Raw genomic sequence first — 22,566 nt, 5'->3', positions numbered from 1 at the left:
TGCCTGTAATTTTTAAATGTATGCAATTTTTATCCACCCTGAATTATTCATTTATTCATTACACACACAGAGACACATACACACATTCCTTTAAAAAGCAGTCAAAAACAGAGTTCTATGTTTATCAAAGAATCTTTTGAAATAAACATTTCTTTAAATTACTCATCTCTTACCTAGAGGAATGATCCATTATCACTGTGTAGAAATGCTAGGTTTAATAGCTTCTTTTTCCTCTTGGGTCACATTGACTTAGCCTTCGTAATAATCACCAAAAAATGATCTATGAATTATTCCATTTGACAGATGAGAAAATTTAGATTTGCAGTTATCGTCACAAAGCTATTAAATGGTAAAGTAGGATTCAATTTTTTTTTAAATTCAGAGACAGGTTCCCACTCTGTGCCCAGGCTAGAATGCAAGCATGGCTCACTATAACCTCAAACTATCGGGCTCAAGCAATCGTCCTGCTTCAGCCTGCCAAGTAGCTAGGTCTACAAATGCGAGCCGCCACTCCCGGCCTTCAAATTTAAATCCATCTAACTCTAGAGCCGGTGTTCTTAACCACTTTACTGTGTTTTTTTGTAATTTGAGTTGGAAAACTATCTATATCCTTTTGCATAAGTGGTATACAGCCCAAAAATAATACCACTGAGAACTGCCCTCTCCTTGAGGAATTTCAACACTGCCACAACCAGCTATACCTCTACAGTGGATACACTGCCACTGAGGTCATATATGATGGCTTTAGAGATGGACACTTGAACCAAGTTCTCTCAACCAAAAATCTGGAGTGACACAAAAAAGCCAGGCAGCAGAGAAGGAAGAACCCAGAGGAAGTCATTCTGTTATCCATTCCAGTAAGAGGAAGATAACTTCTTTGCCAGTCAATAAAACTTATTCATACATGGTTTACTTCTCTATCTAATTAACACATAAAGAAAAATTTAAAATCCACCAATACACTGACATACAGTATAACAATAGTGGCAAAAAAAAAAAATGAGTTGGTACTTTTAAATTATTTCAAAAGTATGTTAGCCAAAGCTGATTTATGTTAACATACTGGAGGAACATGTAAAACTCCAGGATGATTGAGCGGTTTTTTATGCTGCAAACATAATTTTTTAACAGCTTTATTGATATATAGTAGTCCCCCTTTATCCACGGTTTTGCTTTCCATGGTTTTAGTTACCAACAATAAATTGGGGTTCAAAAATACTTAATACAAGATTCCAGAAATAAACAACTCATAAGTTTTAAATGCTATGTCGCAAGGCCTACATCATCAACCTCATTTCATCTCATCATGCTGGCAATTTAGTATCCCACAACACGACAAGAAGAGGAAAGTGAGCACAGTACACCAAGGAATTTTCAGAGAGACAGGGATGCCACATTCACGTAACTTTTATTACAGTGTATTATTATAATTGTTCTATTTTATTGTAGCTATTGTTGTTAATCTCTTACTGTGCCAAATTTATAAATTAAACTTTATTAGGATATGTACATACAGGAAAAACATCATGTATCTAGGTTTCAGCACTCCCCATGGTTTCAGGCATCTACTGGAGGTCTTAGAATACATATTTAGCAGCAGATAAAGGGGAACAACTTTACAATAAACACCAAAAATTTAAAGAGTACATTTTGAAAAGTTTTTAAATATGTACACACTCTAAAATGATCATCACGATCAAAATAATTAACACATCTATTACCTCCAAAGTTTCCTTGTGTTCCTTTGTACTATCTCTCACTCAATCCCTTCACTCCCTGCTCTCCCACCACATATCTGCTTTCTGTTACTATAGATTACATGATCGTTTTTGTCTTAGCTTCTTTCACTCATAATGATTTTGAGATTCATCTATATAGTTCAATGTGTCAAAGCTCTTTCCCTTTTATACATGAGAAGTATACCACTGTTTGGACACAGCACAACATGCTTATCAAATCATCTATTAATGAACTTTTGATTGCTTCTGGTTTTTGGCAAACAACCAAAGGCTCTAAGAATATTCGTATACAAGTCTTTACATAGAAATCAGAATTCATATGCCGAAGACAAACAAAAATGGAAGCACAACAAACCAAAATGTATAGGATGCAGCAAAAGTAGTTCCAAAGGGGAAATTAATAGCACTAAATGCCTACATCAAAAAAGAAGATTTCAAGTAACACATCTAATGCTACACCTTAAGAAACTAGAAAAAGACAAACTAAGCCAAAAGTAAATAAATAAAGGAAATAACAAAGATCAAAGCAGAAATAAATAAAATAGAGACTAGGAAAACACTATTTTAAAAAATCAACAAAATTGAGAGTTTTTTTTTTTTTAAATAAAATTGACAAACCCTTAGCTAGTTTAAGAGAGAAGAAAAATAAAATGAAAAATGAAAGAGGAGACATTGGATTAAAGACTTAAATGTTAGACCTAAAACCATAAAAACCCTAGAAGAAAATCTAGTCAATACCATTCAGGATAGGGGCATGGGCAAGGACTCCATGACTAAAACACCAAAAGCAATGGTAACAAAAGTCAAAATAGACAAATGGGATCTAATTTAACTAAAGAGCTTTGGCACAGCAAAAGAAACTACTATCAGAGTGAACAGGCAACCTACAGAATGGGAGAACATTTTTGCAATCTACCCATCAGACAAAGGGCTAACATCCAAAATCTACAAAGAACTTAAACAAATTTACAAGAAAAAAAAAATCAATCAACCCCATCAAAAAGTGGGTAAAGGATATGAACAGACACTTCTCAAAAGAAGACATTTATGCAGTCAACAGACACATGAAAAAATGCTCATCACCACTGGCCATCAGAGAAATGCAAATCAAAACCACAATGAGATACCATCTTACACCAGTTAGAATGGCTACCATTAAAAAGTCAGGAAACAACAGGTGCTGGAGAGGATGTGGAGAAATTGGAACACTTTTACACTGTTGGTGGTACTGTAAACTAGTTCAACCATTGTGGAAGACAGTGTGGCGATTCCTCAAGGATCTAGAACTAGAAATACCATATGACCCAGCCATCCCATTACTGGATATATACCCAAAGGATTATAAATCATGCTACTATAAAGACACATGCACACATATGTTTATTGTGGCACTATTCACAATAGCAAAGACTTGGAACCAACCCAAATGTCCATCAATGATAGACTGGATTAAGAAAATGTGGCACATATACACCATGGAATACTATGCAGTTATAAAAAAGATGAGTTCATGTCCTTTGTAGGGACATGGATGAAGCTGGAAACCATCGTTCTGAGCAAACTATTGCAAGGACAGAAAAACCAAACACCGCATGTTCTCACTCATAGGTGAGAATTGAACAATGAGAACACTTGGACACAGGGTGGAGAACATCACACACCAGGGCCTGTTGTGGGGTAGGGGGAGGGGGGAGGGATACCATTAGGAGAAATACCTAATGTAAATGACAAATTAAGGGTGCAGCATACCAACATGGCACATGTATACATATGTAACAAACCTGCACATTGTGCACATGTACCCTAGAACTTAAAGTATAATAATAAAAAAGAAACAACTGTGAACAATTATATGCCAACAAATTATATAACCTAAAAGAAATGGATAAATTATTAGACACATACAACCTACCAAGACTGAATCATGAAGAATTAAAAAATATCTAAAGAGACCAATGATATAGTCTGTATATTTGTCCCCACTGAAATACCATGTTAAGTTGCAATCCTCAGTGCTACAAGTGGGGCCCAGTGGGAAGTGTTTGTATCATGGGGGTGGATCCCTCATGCCTTGGTGCTATCTTCGTGATAGTGAGTTCTCGTGAGACATGGTTATTTAAAAGTGTGTGGCACCCCTCAATCCCTGCCTTTGCTCTTGCTTTCACCATGTGACATGCTGGCTCCCACTTCACACCTTCTGCCATGATTGTAAGCTTCCTGAGGACTTCCCAGAAGCTGATGCCAGGACTATGCCTCCCATACAGCCTGCAGAACCGTGAGCCTGCAGAACCATTAGCCAATTAAACCTCTTTTATTTATAAATTATCCAGCCTCTGATACTGATATCTCTTTATCGCAATGCAAGAATGGCCTTACACAACCAAAATGAGTAAGCAGATAGAATAAATAATAAAAAGTTTCCCATCAAAGAAAATCCAAGGACCTGGTGAATTCTAATAAACACTTAAAGAAAAACTAATACCAATCCTTCTCAAACTCTTCAAAAAAAACTGAAACAGAAGGAATACACCCAAACTCATTTTACAAAGCCAGTATTACCCTGATACCAAAGCCAAACAAGGGCACTTCAAGAAAAGAAAATTCCAGGCCAATATCCCTGATGAACATAGATGCAAAAATCCTTAACAAAATACTAGCAAACTGAATCCAATTAATACATTAAAATAATCTTTCACTTGAAATACTGTCGGTTAGCCAGGTGCAGTAGCTCACACCTGTAATCCCAACACTTTGAGAGGCTAAGGCGGATGGATCACCTGAGGTCAGGAGGTCAGGACCAGCCTGGCCAACATGGTGAAACCCCATCACTACTAAAACTACAAAAAGTAGTTGGGCATGGTGACGGGCACCTATAATCCCAGCTACTCAGGAGGCTGAGGCAGGAGAATGGAGAATCACTTGAACCCAGGAGGTGGAGGTTGCAGTGAGCCAAGATCACCCCACTGCACTGGGCAACAAAGAGAGACTCCGTCTCAAAACAAAAAGAAATACTGTCAGTTGCAGCAACACAGATGGAACTGGAGATCATTATATTAAGTGAAAAAAGCCAGGCAAAATGATAAACATCACATATTCTCACTCATACGTGAGAACTAAAAAAGTTGATCTCATGGAGATAGACAGCAGGACGGTAAATACCAGAAGCTGTGTAGGAGAAGGGTAGATGAAGAGAGGTTGGTGAATGAGTACAAACATAAAGTGAGATACAAGAAATAAGTTCTGGTGTGCTATAACACAGTAGGGTGAGTGACTATAGTTAACAACATATTGTCTATTTCAAAATAGCTAAAAGACAAGATTTAAAATGTTCCTGACACTACAGAAATCTTCTGCAAATAAAAAAGGAAAAATGTTCCCAACACAAAGAAATGATAAATGTTCAAAGGGATGGATATCCTACATTACATAGTCTATGCATGTATCAAAATGTTACATGCACTATATAAATATGTACAAGTAATATATGTCAATTTAAGTGTTTTTACCTGTTTTTTAAAAATCTTTCACCATGATCAAGTGGCATTTAACCCTGGGAGGCAAAGATGGTTCAATAGGAAATCAATAAATGTGATAGGCCAGCAGTCCCCACATTTTTGGAACCAGAAAATGGTTTCCTGGAAGACAATTTTCCATGGATGCAAGGGCGGGGGTGGAGGGGCGTGGGAGTTGGTTTCAGGATGAAACTGTTCCACCTCAGATCATCACAAGAAGCATGCAACCTAGATCCCTCACATGTGCAGTTCGCAATCGGGTTTGGGTTCCTATGAGAATCTAATGCCACTGCTGATCTGACAAGAGACAGAGCTCAGGCAATAATGGTCGCTCACTGTGTATCATATCCTGCTTTGCAGGCTGGTTCCTGATGGGGTTCGTGGCCCAGGGGCTGGGGACCTCTGTGATATGCCACATTAGCAGGATGAAGGATAAAATCCTTATGATCATCTCAAGAGATGCAGAAAGAGTGCTGACAAAATTCAACATCCTTTCACAATAAAAACTCTCAACAAATTAGGTATAGAGGAATGTACCTCAACACAATGAAGGCCATATGTGACAAGCCCACGGCTAACATCATACTCAACAGTGAAAAGTTGAAAGCGTTTTCTCTAAGATGAGGAAAAAGTCAAGGATGCCCACTCTCACCATCTCTTTTCAACATAGTACTGGAAGCCCTAACCAGAGCAATTAGGCAAGAGAAACAAATAAAAGTAATCCTAGTAGGAAAGAAAGAAGTAAAACAATCTCTGTTTGTAGACTATATGATCTTATACATTAAAAACCCTAAAGATTCCACCAAAAAACTGTTGGAACTGATAAATAAATTCAGTATACTTGCAGGACACACGCTCAACATACAAAAATCAGTAATATTTTTATACACTAACAATCAACTATTAAAAATAAATTAAGAAAAAAATCCCATTTACAACAGCAACAACAAAAAATAAAATCCTTACGTGTATATTTAACCAAGAAGGTAAAAGATCCATATACTAAAAACACTATAAAACACTGATAAACAAAACTGCGGGAAAACACCCATGTTCATGAATTGGGAAATTTAATATTGTTAAAATGTTCATACTGCCCAAAGCAATCTATAGATTCAATGCAATCCTTACTGAAATTCCAATGTAATTTTTCACAGAAATAGAAAAAGCAATCTTTAAGTTCAAATGGAACCACAAAAGACCCCAAACAGCCAAAGAATCCTGAGGAAAATGAACAAAGCTAGAAGCCATCACACTCCCTGATTTTAAAATATATTTTAAATCTATTTTAATCAAAACAGCATTGTACTGGCATAAAAACAGGCACACAGACCAATGGAACAGAATAAATAACCCAGAAATAAATAAACCCACAGTTATGACAACTGATTTTTGACAAAGGTGCTAACAACACAAAACAGGAAAAAAACCAAGTCTCAATAAACGGTGTTAGGAAAACCGGATATCTACTTGCAAAAGAATGAAACTGGGCTCTTATCTCATATGGTATGCAAAAATTAATTCAAAATGGGTTAAAGACTATAAAATGACTAAAAGAAAATATAGGGCAAAAGCTTCATGGCACTGGTCTAGGTAATTTGTTTTTTTGGATATGAACCCAAAAGCACAGGCAATAAAAGCAGAAATAGACAAATGGGATTACATCAAACTAAAAAGCTTCTGTACAGCAAAGGAAACAATTAACAGGGTAAAGAGACAACCTACAGATTGGAAGCCTGGGCAACATGGTGAAACCCCATCTCTACAAAAACTACAAAAACTAGCCAGGCATAGTGACATGCACCTGCAGTCCCAGCTACTCAAGAAGTTATGGGAGGATTGCTTGACCCTGGGAGGTGAAGGTTACAGTGAGCCAAGGTCGCACCAATGCACTCCAGCCTGAGTGACAGAGCGAGACTCTGTCTCAAAAAAGAAAAGGAGACAACCCACAGATTCCACAGATTAGGAGAAAATCTTTGCAAATTATACATCTGATAAAGGGTTAATATCCAAAATATACAAGGGATTTAACACAATTACAAGGAAACAACCCAATTAAAAAATGGGCAAAGGTCCTGAACAGACATTTCTCAAAAAAAAAAAAAAAAAAAAAAAAAAAAAAAAAAAAAAAAAAAAAAACCTGTTTTTTTTGTATCTGTATTTGGGAGGCCAAGGCGAGTGGATCACCTGAGGTCAGGAGTTCGAGATTCATATATATATATACACATATATATATACACACACATCACATTGTGCCCCATAGATATATACAAGTATGATTTGTCAATTAAAAATAACTTAAAAAGAAATAAAAATGTATTTCTCTAAAGCAAATGTCTATGAGTAGATTTGTTGGCTCATATGGAAAAGTGTATGTTTATCCTTTTAATAAACTGTCAAATCAGCTTCCAAAGGGGTTAAACAATTTTACATTCCCACATGCAGGAATCTGATAGTTCCAGTTCCTATACATTCATACCAACATTTGCTCTTGTTAGACTTTTCCCATATCTTGCCATATGCATCTCTTCCATCTGGCTGTTCATCCAAAACCTTTCTAATATCCTCTATAATAAACTAGTAAATGTAAGCAAAGTGTTTCCCTGAGTTCTGTGATCTGCTTTGATAAATTAGCTGAACTTGAAGAGGGGGTAGTGGGAACCCCAATTTATAGCTGATCAGTCAGAAGTATAGATAACAAGTATTACTTTCTATTGGCATCTGAGGTGGAGGCAGTCTTATGAAACTGAGCCTTCAACCTGTGGAATCTGATGCTATCTCCATCCAGGTAGACAGTGTCAGAATTCAATTGAATTAGAAGACACTAAGCTGGTGTCTGCTAGAGAACGTGCTTCCAGAGAACTGCTTGGTCTGTGGGGATCATTCTCTGTTGAGTGAAAGAACAAGAGAAAGCACTTTTTTCTTTTTTCTTTTTTTTCTGAGATGGAGTTTTGCTCTTGTTGCCCAGGCTGGAGTGCAGTGGCATGATCTCAGCTTAATGTAACCTCCGCCTCCCAGGTTCAAGCTATTCTCCTGCCTCAGTCTACCGAGTAGCTGGGATTACAGGCATGCATCACCACACCCAGTTAATTTTGTATTTTTAGTAGAGACGGGGTTTATCCATGTTGGTCAGGCTGGTCTCGAACTCCCAACCTCAGGTGATCTTCCCTCCTCAGCCTCCCAAAATGCTGGGATTACAGGCGTGAGCCACTGTGCCCAGCCTGAATCACCATTTTCAAACCTATGTTTGAAAAATCAAATATAGATGTTTTAATAAAATATACTGCATGTTTAACATGAAAAACCAAATGCTAAAGACAAATTGCTAACATACATTAGATGTATGTTTACAATTTTAAAACATATATACTGTTGAAATGCTTGGTGACATAAATAAAATAACAGAGAAGTTTTCAAAAGGAGTCACACAGAAGGATTTTTCAATGTCTTACACTTTTTTTCTTAAAATAAAATGTAAGTGAACTAATTACACTTGACATCACATTTTAAATAAATGTTAGCAGCATATAATCAATTTTGAAAGACTGGAAAACTTAGTCGTCACAACTGATATAATAATGGAAAATCATGCAAATGCAAATTTTGCTTACGTGTTCTCTCTTAAATCATACTGTGGCAAAGTTGAAATCTAACAGTAAGTGTTCTCTTATGGGTAATCAGTTCTGGCACATCAGCCCCAGGAAAATTTTTCCATAATTTTATAGACATATTTTGGACAGAGAAAATATTTAACTCTTTATACTTATTTCTATATACATTTCATTCATTTTGACCTTTAATAACTAATTCACTATCAACATTTAAAATCTAGAAAACTACTATTTTTTAAATTGGTTACTTTTCACTCTAATACATGCTAACTAACATATAACAAGAAAGCAACATTTTCAGATGGGTATTAATACAATTGCCTTCAATTTGTATGTTTTTAAGTGCTAGTTAATCATTAAGGCTATAAACTAATGGTCTAATGATTGCAACTTATCAAAACGTACTTGTATCTGATGGCTCTTTTTCCTAAAGTTCTTTTTTTTTTTTTTTTTTTTTTGAGACAGAGTATTGCTCTGTTGCAAAGGCTGGAGTGCAGTGGCATGATCTTGGCTTATTGCAACCTCCACCTCCTGGATTCAATCGATTCTCCTGCCTCAGCCTCCCTAGTAGCTAGGATTACAGGCACATGCCACCATGCCTGGCTAATTTTTGTATTTTTTAGTAGAGACGGGGTTTCACCATGTTGGCCAGGCTGGTCTTGAACTCCTGACCTCAGGTGATTCACTCGCCTTGGCCTCCCAAATACAGATGACTTTTACTCTCCTCTTTATTTTCCAAATCAGAGACACATACCAAAAAACAGTAAATATTTTGTTTAAATAAAACCTCCCAACATTTAGAAATTTTATTGTTGGATGTTATAAGCCAACAATTTCAACTTAGTCTTGTAAGCAATATAATCAAGTCATAAGAAAAGTTATTTCTTTAGATTGAATTCAGTTCTCCCTGAATCCTTAAATCCCTACCTGTTCTGAAACAAGCACCCTCTTCATGTAGTAAAAGTTATACAGTAATAAATAAATGGCTCTGTTTAGATAAAAAGGAAGATGAAGCACATCAGGTTATTATTAGTATCCAGAAAAAATTATGATTATGTTCAAATTCACTTTCCCTTAGACATAGTCAATATCTATGTGTCAAGTCTTTGATCTCATTAAAGCTTTGAATTACTGAGCATTTATAACTGGCTAAAAACACCAATTCACATTTTGTACTTTCCCAGAAATTTTTCTAATACTAAAATTTACAGACAAATGTAACCCCCAAAAAGGTTTTCCATTTTAAAGAACTAGAGATTCAAAGCTTTCTTCTAGGTTGGGAACCCTAACAAAATGGTACAGCCACCACTCAGGAACACATTTGATAGTTTCTTTAAAAACTAAACGTGGTGGCTCACGCCTGTAGTCCCAGCACTTTGGGAGGCCGAGGAGGGCAGATAACGAAGTCAGGAGTTCGAGACCAGCTTGACCAACATGGTGAAACCCCGTCTCCACTAAATACAAAAATTAGCCAGGCATGGTGGCATGCACCTGTAATCACAGCTACTCAGGAGGCTGAGGCAGGAGAATCAATTGAACCCAGGAGGCAGAGGTTGCAGTGAGCCAAGATCATACCACTGCACTCTAGCCTGGGCAACAGAGTAAAAATCTGTCTTAAAAAGAAAGAAAATACTAAACATGTAACCACAATATAAACCCAGCAACTGCACTAAGGGGCATTTATCCCAGAACAATAAAAACATAAAAATCTGTACATGAATATTTATAGCAGATTTATTCATAATAACTAAAAACCATGAACAGGGGTTAAGGAGGGGCGACAACAAGAGAGAAGTGGGTGTTGCTATGATGGAAATATTCTGTATCTTGACTGTATCAATTAAATATTCTGGTTTTGATATTATATTATAGTTTTGCAATATGCTACTATTGGGGGAAACTGGGTAAAGAGAACATGGGATCCCTATATTACTTTTTATAATTGCATATGAATCTACAATTATTTCAAAATAAAAGTTTTAATTTTTTTTAAATACAGTATTTTAAGTGTGCTCTCTAACATCAATAATATCAAAGTTAAAGATCTTTTTCCCAGGAATTTACAATCTAAAGCAGGCAACACACAAAAGTTTTAGAAAATTTACTTATAATTTAAAAATAAGTGTATGAATATGCACAGTATTTGGGTATTGAAGTATATACCATGTGCTACTATAGAAAAGCATATGAGTGTCTAAAAAAATACATTAAAACTCAAATCTATTCTAGCATGCAGGCATAATATTTTAAACTTTTTTGAAAACACAAGAAAAGCAGCACAATAACAAAGCCACTAAGAAAATTTAAGATACTTTGTTATACAATAAAAATAATCTATAATCTATAACTAAGATTAATCAATTGTTTTAAATTCTTTTCAGGTTGTAGTATTTATTATCACTTAATAATTTAAGTTTATCATTTTAAAGTAGATGATTTCCTGCAGTTATCTATTTTTCTGGATTCTGATTACAACACCATGAGCTGGCAAGACATAAGTGTTCACACTCAGTTCAAAGTAAGTCACATACTTCATCTATGTTCCACGACCATCGACTTTTAATCTTTGTATATTTTAATCTGAAATACAACATTAATGCAGTCAAATAAAGCAAGGTTTTACTTATAAAGTAAATAATATTACAGCAAAATCACCATTACTTTTGCGCCAACCTAAAATATTTAAAACAAGCTTTTAAATAAACATCTAGGTATAATTTGGTATGTCTCCTATAAATCCTTCTCTTTAACCCATTTATGCCTAGTGTTCCATTATTAGAACGCTAAGCTTCTAATAATGCTCCAGTTGCTCCTACTAGAAAGTAGGAGTTATTTTTTTCCTACTGCTCAAGTAGGTCTGATTTTTCACAAAAACAAATTTGCAACCTCCAGCATAGATGGGTTAATAAACACATTCATCTATGATTCATTTAACAAATTATGGCACAAAGTACATTTTAGGCACTGTTCTAGGCATGACACAGCAGGTATAAAACACACAAAAACTCTACATTCATGAAGTTTAAATTCCAAGGTGGAAAGACAGACAATAAAATAATAAGCAAAAAAGATATATGTTAGATGTTGATCAAGTCCATGAAAAAAAAAAAAGATAAAGAGGCTTGGGACTGCAGGGTTATAAGTGACATGAAGAGTGACTGTTACTTCATGTGAGATAGGTATGGAAGGCCTCACAGCAGTGACACTTCAGCAGTCTCAGTGAAATGAAACAGCAAGCCATGCAGATATCTGGCGGTAAGAACTCAAAACAGAGCGAACAGCAAATATCAAAGTCCTGAAGAGAAAGCATGCTTGTCATGCTCACTGAACACCAGAGAGGGCAGTGTGGCTGAAGTGGAGAATGAGGAAGGAGACAGTGGTGGTAGGAGGAAGCCAGAGAAACATAAAGACCCCTCATAACCACAGGCTTCTTCCAAGCCTCGAAAAGAGCCCTACAAAATCTGTTCACATAGTCACATTTTGGTAACATTTGCCAAAGTAAGGTATTTTAACCATAGATAGTTAAGATCCCTATCATTTTACATTCTGATTTCTCTGTCAAACTTCACCTTGTGGTGAGCAGCACTAGGTTTTGGGATCCAGCTTACTAGTAGAGTTGAGTTTAGCAAGATATATTGAGCTTGGATTGCATGATATATTCATTAATTTACTTTCCAGTTGCTTTTAGGTATAGAACATTGATTCCTAGTGGCTCATTAAAGAGTGGCAGCCAGGCACGGTGGTTCACGCCTGTAATCCCAGCACTTTGGGAGGCCAAGGCTGGCAGATCACTTGAGGCCAGGAATTCGAGACCAGCCTGGCCAACATGGTGAAACCCTAACTCTACTGGAAATACACAAATTAGCCAGGCATGGCAGTGTGCGCCTGTAATCCCAGCTATTCTGGGTGCTGAGGCAGGAGAATTGCTTGAACCCAGGAGGCAGAGGTTGCAGTGAGCCAAGATCATGCCACTGCACTCCAGCCTGGGTGACAGAGCCAGATCCTGTCGTGAAAAAAGAAAAAAAAAAAAAAAAAGAGTGGCTTCCAGGAATACTCTGTTGTCTACTGTGCCAACTTACCCCGTCATGACACAAAGGTGAAGAACCAGAGGCCATAATGATATATAGACACGTCCTAGGGTGCCAAGCCCTGAAAATATGTGGGTAATGAAAAAGAAATAAATTTGAAATGCACAAAGCTAAAAGGTAGATTGTTAAAAGTTCTACCAATCATCAGATATGCAAAGTAGTAAGCAGAAGATCTGATTCTTATCAAAGTCTAGTCAAAATCCAAGTTATCTCCTGTCAAGTAAATGAAGTGAATACAATTATAATTATTATAAATGCAACATAACTTTGTAGGTTTTTTTCCCAATGGGAAACTGTACTACAGAAAATTTTTCAGAATGCCTATTTTTGAGAAGCACTACCTATATCAGTATTCAAAAAAAGGTGATAAATCTGTATATTAAGTAACATGGTTTTAACTATTCCAAATATGAATAATTATTAAAACATATGTGATCAATAATGCAAGAAGAAAGACTGAAATATCTTTTTTTATTTTCTCTGTATAAAATGATACTATAGGCTGCTGGGGAAGGCAGGAAAGCAGCACCCCCCCAGCAGGGGCTCCATGACTGGGTTCCCAGGACTGTTGAAGGAAGGTATGGCTGGGTGGGAGGGTGGGTAGCTCACGCCCTCCAAGACTGCCTTTCTGAACTCTCTGACACCTAAGAAAGGGTGAACAAGTCCCATTTTCAAGAGAAGATGGCTTTTAACAGTTTTGAAGGATCTAAAACTATGTACCTGCAGACATAAATAAGGATGAAGAATTGGTAGAAGAGTTTAACGGATTAAAAACTTTGGCTAGTTTTCCAAGCAGTAGTCCTGTTTCAGCATCAACACTGGCACAGGTAGGTTTTCTTTATAGTGGTGAAGGAGATACCATGTGGTGCTTTCGTTGTCATGCAGCAGTAGATAGAAGGCAGTATGGAGACTCAGTAGTTGGAAGACACAAGAAACTGTCCCAAATTGCAGATTACCAATGGCATTTATTTTTAAAATAGTGCCATACAACCTGCAAATCCTAGTATCCAAAATGGTCAGTACAAAGTTGAAAACTGGGAAACAGTAATCAATTTGCCTTAGGCAGGCCATCTGAGATTCACAAGTTGAAAACTGGGAAACAGTAATCAATTTGCCTTAGGCAGGCCATCTGAGATTCATGCAGATTATCTTCTGATAACTGGACAGGCTTCAGATGTATCAGATACCATATACCCAAGAAACACACCATGTATAGTGAGGAAGCTCGATTATAGTCATTTCAGAACCAGCCAAACTATGCCCACTTAACCCCAAGAGAGTTAGTGCTGAACTCTACTACACAAGTATTGATGACCAAGTGCAGTGCTTTTATTGTGGTAGAAAACTGAAAAATTGGGAAGCTTATAGTGCTGGCTGGTGGCAGAAGAACATAGGCAACACTTTCTTAATTGCTTCTTTGTTTTGGGCCAGAATGTTAACATTTGAAGTGAATCTGATGTTGTGAGTTCTGATAGGAATTTCCCCAATTCAACAAATCCTCTGAAGAAATCCATCCACAGCAGATTATGAAGCACGGATCATTACTTTGGGGATGTGGATGTACTCAGTTAACAAGCAGCAGTGTACAGGCCTGAATTTTATGCTTTAGGTAAAAGTGATAAAGTAAAATGCTTTTGCTGTGGAGGAAGGCTAACTGATGGAAACACATTGAACACCCCTGGGAACAACATGCTAAATGGTATCCAAGGTGTAAATATCTATTACAGGAGGAGAAACAAGAATATATAAGTAATATCCATTTAACCCATTCACTTGAGGAGTCACTGGTGAGAAGTGCTGAAAAAAATGTCATCACTGACTATAGATTATACTATCTTTCAAAATCCTATGGTACAAGAATTTTGGCCTTAGGCCTCTCCCTATACAAATGGGGTTCGGTTTTAAGGACATTAATAATGGAAGACAAAACTAAAACTTATCTGGGAGCAACTAAAAGTCACCTGAGGTTCTGGTTGCAGATTCATTGAGTGCTCAGAAAGACACAAAATGAATCAAGTCAGATTTCACTGCAAAAAGAGACGGGGTCTCATTATGTTACCCAGGTTGATCTTGGGCTACTGCCCTCAAGCAATCCTCCCACCTCAGCCTCTCAAGTAGCCAGAACTACAGGCCCATACCACCACACCCAGCCTATACTGTAATTACTAATGAGCCAGAGGAAAGACTAGGTGGAGGGAATTGAAGGAAGTATTACTGAAAGAAAAAAGGGGAGAAGAAGTAATGGAGCTCCAGATCCAGGGTCTGCCAGTAATAGCACAGAACTGATTCCAAGACCTCTAAATTACTAAGAAATTATACACAAAATGAGAAATATATCAAACACAGAATTGGGCCTAGGCTGTAAGAAGAAAATGAGAGACAAATAATAAGAACCTGTAGCATGAGGGTTTCAGAAAAGTATTATATAGGAACTGAAAAGGAAGTCTAGCCATATAACTTGGCTTTTGAGGAATAAAGTTTACTTTGATATTCAAATATTCCAAGTAGTCTCTAACCGAAGCTGGTGACACCAAACCAATCAAAGTTTCATGACCAATTAAAAACCCAGAGTCTGGGAAATTCCTTGTATAAAATCAGTATTGTCTTAGTAATTTTTTCAAAAGAAAATTATAATATAAAATCATATGAAGAAATGGAGTTTATAACCAATATATAATGGAAAAAAAGTTTTGTGGAGGTATGTTAGATAATTATTTAACATTTAATTAACATAAAATCTAGATTTTATGTTAAGTCTGGTGTTTATCATCTTTTTAAAAGTAAAATATCATCACTCAAACTGAATTTTTACTGGACAGGTTCAGCAAGAAAAACAAGTAAATTGGCCAGGTGCTGCGGCTCACACCTATAATAACAGCACTTTGGGAGGCTGAGGCAGGCAGATCACGAAGTCAAGAGTTCAAGACCAGCCTGAACAACATGGTGAAACCCCATCTCTACTAAAAATACAAAAAAAATTAGCCAGGCTTGATTGTGCACACCTGTAATCCCAGCTACTCAGGAAGCTGAGGCAGGAGAATCACTTGAACACAGGACGCAGTGGTTGCAGTGACTTGATATCACACCACTGCACTCCAGCCCGGGTGAAAGAGCGAGACCCCATCTCAAAAAATAATAATAATAAAAAATAAAAACAACAAGCAAATTGGCTGGGCACAGTGGCTCTTGCCTATAATCACAGTACTTTGGGAGGCCAAGGCAAAAGGATCACTTGAGCCCAAGAGTCTGAGACCAGCATAGGCAACATAGAGAGATCCCATCTCTACAAAAATAAAATGTAAAAAAAAAATAGCTGGACATTGTGGTATATGCCTGTGGTCCCAGCTACTTGGGAGGCTGAGGTGGGAGGATTGCTTGAGCCCAGGAGTTTGAGCCGTGATCACATCACTGTACTCCAGCCTGGGCAACAAAATGAGACCAAAAAAAATAAAATAAATAAAATAAAATAAATGGAAACAAGTAAATAGATAAGCTAACTTGAAAACAAACCTGAAAAGATAACCAGAATTCAGCATAAAGAGATGAAAAATTAGGAAAATGTTAAAGAGTGATTAAGAAAACATGAAGAGGCACAAAAGAATGTTTAACATGCATCTCAAAGGAGTTCCAAAACAATAGAATATAGAGAATGGGAAGAAGCAAGATTCAGAGAGGGGATGGATAAGAATTTAATTCCAGAACTAACCATTAATTCTCGGACTACAAAAGCTGAGTTCTGATCAAACTAAATAAAAATAAATCCATATCATAGTAAACCCAATATCCCAAAAATAAATTCTTCAAAAGTAAATTTTAAAAAAAAAATTGAGAAAAAAAAGAGAGATTACCTAAAAAGTAAAACCAGATTGACAACAGACTACAAAAAGTATCTATAGAGAACAAAGATAAAGGATTATCTTTAAATCATTGTCAATCTAGAATTCTACACCCAGCAAGATTGTTATTAAAACAAATATTTATCAAATCTCACTACATGACAGACTCTATTTAGAAGTTCAAGAGCTTACATTCTAATAAGAATTTTTTCAAGGAGAATAATGCCAAAAAGAAATCCTGCTCTCCTGCTGTCCTGAAATTTCCATTTCGTTACAATTAAAAGAGCTTAGAACTCCTAATTTTCTGGAGTATTTCAAAATAAATTTACTTGACGGCATACCCTAGGCTTTCTTAATTGGTGGTCCATGAACACCCTGAAATGAAAATTTGGGTATCGTTCCTTACATGAGCAGTTTTCTGTACAGAATGTCCATATATGTCATCAGATTCTCAGAGAGGTCTATGACTCAAAAGGAGTTTATACCCACTTTTCTCTGACCCAACCCCACATACCCAGAATAGTTTGGTGCTATATGATTTCCACAGGAACCTATAAATCATCTTTCAGTCCTTTTCATATATTACTATTTCTGCTGTGACTTCTCCCACTAGAGAGTAAAACTCCATGAATGCAAAAGCTATCTCTTGTTTACCAGCATCTAGCACAGAAACACAAAAGTACAGAGCTAAAAGTATATATTTTATAACTAAAAAGAATTGCTAAATGTACCTCTGAAATACTCCCTTGTTACAGAATTCAAGAACTAAACTTTAGGTAAATAAATAATTATTAATCTTTCCTAGTTAAATTTTTTAATGTTGCCTATCAAGTCTATTAAACAACCTGAAAAGATTTTAATGTAAATGTTTTTAAAATATTAACTTGGCAATAAAAATTATATAACCTTGATTATATATTTACTTTAAAGAATATCAAACAACATAACATTAACTTCATTTCTGTAAACTTAAAAATTTGGAAGCCTAGCTAATTATATTATTAAATGAACCGAGTGTTTGGAGATAGTACCAACGTTGTTTTATTGTCCAAGAAGAACACGTATCATAAAAACCCATCCTTATATCGTTTTTCCCATAAGAAATCACAACAGAGGCAGAATATGAAATTATATATATAAACAGATATAAAAAGATAGATATATACATATAGAATTATAGCCTATCAAAGATGAAGATGTAAACTTTAAGAAAGAAAAAGGCAATGAGGAGCACAAGACAGTGATTTCCTTCTAAAATACGTGAAATTCAATCCTATATGACAGGAACAAACCAGATGGTATCAAGGCTTTTTTGAACATTTAAGTCTATCCATTAACACAGAGAAGATTATTCTCAGATACAAGTGGCTTTCCTCTTTTACTTTTTTTAAGATAACATGATTTTAAAAAGATACAGCTTATGGAAGACATCAAAGGTTAAAACAAAATACTTACCAAGTTGGCCATATAAATTGTGAGCAGCCCTCTCCTGCAAATAATTTTAAAAGGAAGATATTAAACTTCAATTTGACTTAATAATCACTTTATCATTTATTGGAAGTCTATAAAAAGAATTCTCAGAAATTGAGAATCGTACTGGTATCTTAGAAAAACGGGTAAATTATGCTGAACTAATTTTTCTGTGACCTAAATTTAGCTGCATCTAAAAAAATTCCATAAAATCACTTGTTTTGTGGTCATTAAATATTCTTAGCAGTCATTAATTAAATATTTAAAATTACTATTTCCCCATTGTTATTTGTTATTGGCAAGAGTGGTATAATTTCTTACTCATCTATGCTAGCTAAATCTAAATTTTTTATAAATAATTCTAATTCATCTTGCCAAAAAGAACAATTCTGACCAAATAAAAATGTATCAAAAAATAAATAAATAAAACAAGCCTTCCATCTGTTTCACACACAATATAATTGTTTGTTTCATTAAATAATATTACAAATCATACTAAATCACATTGGTTTTAATTTCGTTTTAAATGAAAAGTCAGGCACTAAGGGAACTTTCTAATGCCAAAGGACAAACAAAAGTTCTATAAACACTTTACACAAAAATTGCATATTGACCAAACTTATTTACCAAACTTATTTAATAAAAATTCAGGTAGAAAGTCAAACATAAGAATTTTTTTCTGCCTTTAATCAGTCTACTTGGCTTATACTGCACATGAGAAATGAATGAAGCGCATTCTATTCTCTAGAAAATGTCTTCAATAGATTTTAAGAATTCAAGGGCAGAGTTCGACCTCTGAAAATTACAAAAACTTATTTTAGCTTCTGTTATGAACATTTTCAATACTCAAAGAAAATGAAATATATATAAAAAGTACCAATGTCAAACCACTTTCATTTAAATATGCCAAATCTTCATATTGATATTGTCAATGAAATCTTCTTGATGCCCGATTCATACACAGTGCTGAATGTTCATTATTTTAAATGGTTTAGTAAGATTTTTAATATTCCTAAAGCCATATGCAGGCAGTATGATTTAACTAAACAGTGCTAAAGTAAAGTTAGGTACTCTGGGACTCTGTAAATTTGTCATTAAAATTAGGGAACATTTGAGGGACTAGTTATCTACTTATTAAATCTACTTTTTTAACATAAAAATTATTAAAGAAAAAATTTACATTATCACCAATATATAAAATATAACATTGTACCTACTCTGGTTGAAAGGGGAAGGGGATATAGGACCCACAGTGCCACACACCCAGTACCATACACTCCTAACAATCCCTCCTCAGCAGATCCTAATGCATTTCAGCAGAACAAGAGAACCCAATTGCCCTTACAAAAAGAATTTTTAAAAATCACTGGTAAAGGTGATAGGATGATCTATGCAGCAAACCAACATGGCAGAAACCTGCACATTCTACACATGTACTCCTGAACTTAAAAGTTAGGAAAAGAAAATAATAACAAAAATCACTTGTCAGAATATCTATAATGTTTTTTAACGTCCTTTGTTCTATGATTTTTACATATGGATTGAAAGTGTTCTTACTAGTTCTCATCATTCTTGTTAGTTCCTACCAAATTCTAAATCAAAAATACTCTAATATTGCTTATTTTAAATAAGCTATACCAAGAAAAATTAGGGTAACATTAACATCCAAGAGTCCCACATACACTAAAGAAAGAAAAGTTAAGTGCTTCTCATTTTTACCAAAAGGATACCTATTTTTACCAAAAGCTGGTTACATATGAAGAAAATATATATATATTACAAATTCCAAAATAAAAATATTTCTTTACTTTCTGTGACAGAGCCTGACAATTTTTTTTCTTTTTTGTTTTTGTTTGTTTGTTTGTTTTTGAATAGGATCTCACTCTGTCACCCAGGCTGGAGTGCAGTAGTACAATCACAGCTCACCGCAGTCTCAAACTCCTGGGCTCAAGTGATCTTACTGCCTCAGTTTCCCAAACAGCTGAAACTACAGGCACACACCACCATGCCCACTAATTTTTTGATTTTCTGTAGAGACCCAGTCTCTCTATATTGTCCAAGCTGGTTCGAGTTTCTGGATTTAAGCAATCCTCCTGCCCTCGCCCCCCAGATTGCTGGGATTACAGGCATGAGCTACCACACCCCGCTGATAAATGCATTTCAAGGTGAAATGAGCTAAAGCTGAGTATCCCTTATCCAAAATGCTTGAGACTAGAAGTATTCCCAATTTTTGATTTTTTTGTATTTTGTAGTATTTGCATATACATAATGAAATAATTTGGGGACGAGACCCAAGTCCAAAATTCATTTATGTTTCATATACACCTTATACTTGGCAAAAACTGCAATTACTTTTGCACCAACCTAAATACATACAACTTAATGTAATTTTATACAACATTTTTAATAATTTTGTGCCCGAAATAAAGTTTGTGTTCAGTACTTAAATGTGAAATTTTCCACTTATGGCATCATGCTGGTGCTCAATCATAATTAAGGTTATTATGTTGTTATTGTAAACCACAGAAATAAACAAATCTCTTTATCAATTGTGTGTCTGACTGGAACCACCCTGGACATTTTGTCATTCACAGACAGTTGTCTTGATCCTCTTCCAAAAATGGTTTATAATCAGCTACAGGACTTTGACAGGTGCTCTTAAATGCAAGTTTCTGATATCTTTGGAGATTGTGACATTGGAATAAAGGAAAATCATTCTGGACTCATGAAGAGCTGAAATGTTCATGAATATCAAGCAGGACAAGAGTTAATTGAATGGACTGAACTAATAGAAAACTTAAATAATCGTTTTAACTTTTTGCTTAAAACATTGCTGATCCTTGTTTTATTTTTCAGAGTCATGGAAATTTTTCTTTTAAGCTATCTACAGTTTTCAACAATTGAGTAAGGTATACTATGAACAAAGTTTGGAAAATATTTGTTTCTTTCTGCTTGGTTTCTCCAGAATTTGGAAACTTTGTGAGTATTCTTAGCATAGGGCAATACAGTTATTTGCATCACTGCAATAAGAATCCATTTTCTTTTGCAACAGGACACAACTAGAGAGACTGGTTGTTTTACCAAGGCTTTGACTGGAAGGGTGTGCTTCCCTTTAAGGAATTAAGCTTGACTTGCAGAGCCAATAAAAGCCCATTGGGAGTACTGGCCTCATACCCTGTCTACACAGTTCCTGTACAGGGTTCCTAATTTGTGGTGATTAAGAATGTGACTTTCTATCAGGTCCAGGAGCCCCAAGTTATCTTGACACCTCAAGAAGAGAGGAATTTACCAAATTCACAGGTATTTGAGGGTATAAAACCATGGCTGGGCTCAGCTATTTAAAAAGTCTTATCCGAGCCAAGTGCGGTGGCTCACGCCTGTAATCCCAACACTTTGGGAGGCCCAGGAGGGCAGATCACCTGGAATCGGGAGTTTGAGACCAGCCTGACCAACATGAAAAAACCCTGTCTCTACTAAAAATACAAAAAATTAGCCAGGCGTGGTGGCGCATGCCTGTAATCCCGGCTGAGGCAGGAGAATCGCTCGAACCCAGGAAGCAGAGGTTGCAGTGAGCCGAGATCGCGCCATTGCACTTGAGCCTGGCCAACAAGAGCAAAACTCCATCAAAAAAAAAAAGACAGTCTTATCTGAGATTCCATATGGAATAGAGTTCCACACAGAGCCAATTTTAAAGGCCTATGTGAAAATAATTATTCTTGGTGCACTTTATGCAAATGATTAAGCCAAGTATAAGACTAAAGTTTATTTTGCAAACAACTCGGTCCTATCATGACTTGTTTGTCACAAAATGAGGACGGGAAACACAGAAAACAGTTCCAAAACTTATCATACAGTTGTCATTAAATTCTCATCTCATTAGTTGTTTTTAAGTTTTGCCTGCATTTTAGACTAACTCTGCTTATTCCTGAGAACCAACCAGTGATCTCTGGATGCAGCTAAGAAAGAAAAGGGATGAGTAATGTAAAAATCTGGATCAATATTCTAATTCTGGGCAATTATCCTGCAAATCCTGCCAGGTGGTGAGAACAGGGTGCCCATAACCTGAAGGTTTGGGTTTTTTTTTTTTTGTTTTTTTTTTGCTTTTTTTTTTTTGAAAATAAGACCAAAGGAGCTAACCCAACCAAGCCCCAGCACCCAAGTCTTAGCAGGCATAACTATAGCCACCAGTTATCTGGGCATGTTAGCAGCCTCAGTTTTTGAGCTGTTCTTACCCCCATGTTTTGTTTTGATACATATCTTCTAATAACCTGGTTTGTCTCTTCTCACCTTCAGGCCATCAAACTCCAAAC

At 35.9% G+C, this 22,566-nt stretch overlaps 1 protein-coding gene and 1 pseudogene across 34 annotated transcripts in view; one reads left to right on the top strand and one right to left on the bottom strand.

Annotated features, from left to right (window-relative positions):
* TMEM135 (transmembrane protein 135) overlaps nucleotides 1–22,566 on the bottom strand; it is a 350,227-nt gene that overhangs the window by 204,695 nt on the left and 122,966 nt on the right. For 25 of the 34 annotated variants that reach the window (XM_045370121.3, XM_065528833.2, XM_074015042.1 and 22 more), the window contains one exon: nucleotides 18,242–18,275. The exons of 5 other annotated variants lie outside the window; for them this stretch is intronic. In XM_045370121.3, coding sequence (XP_045226056.2) covers nucleotides 18,242–18,275 — 34 coding nt within the window. Of the gene's footprint in view, nucleotides 1–12,941; nucleotides 13,012–18,241; nucleotides 18,276–22,566 lie in introns of all 34 variants that reach the window. 4 more of the 34 variants (XM_074015041.1, XM_074015046.1, XM_015435591.4 and 1 more) reach the window with 1 other exon arrangement.
* Nucleotides 13,029–17,562, top strand: LOC123568655 (E3 ubiquitin-protein ligase XIAP pseudogene; annotated as a pseudogene).

Source organism: Macaca fascicularis, chromosome 14 (assembly GCF_037993035.2).
Source record: "Macaca fascicularis isolate 582-1 chromosome 14, T2T-MFA8v1.1".
Classification (NCBI taxonomy): Eukaryota; Metazoa; Chordata; class Mammalia; order Primates; family Cercopithecidae; genus Macaca; species Macaca fascicularis.
The sequence above is the reverse complement of the archived record's forward strand: the minus strand, read 5'-3'. Positions and strand labels throughout refer to the sequence as shown.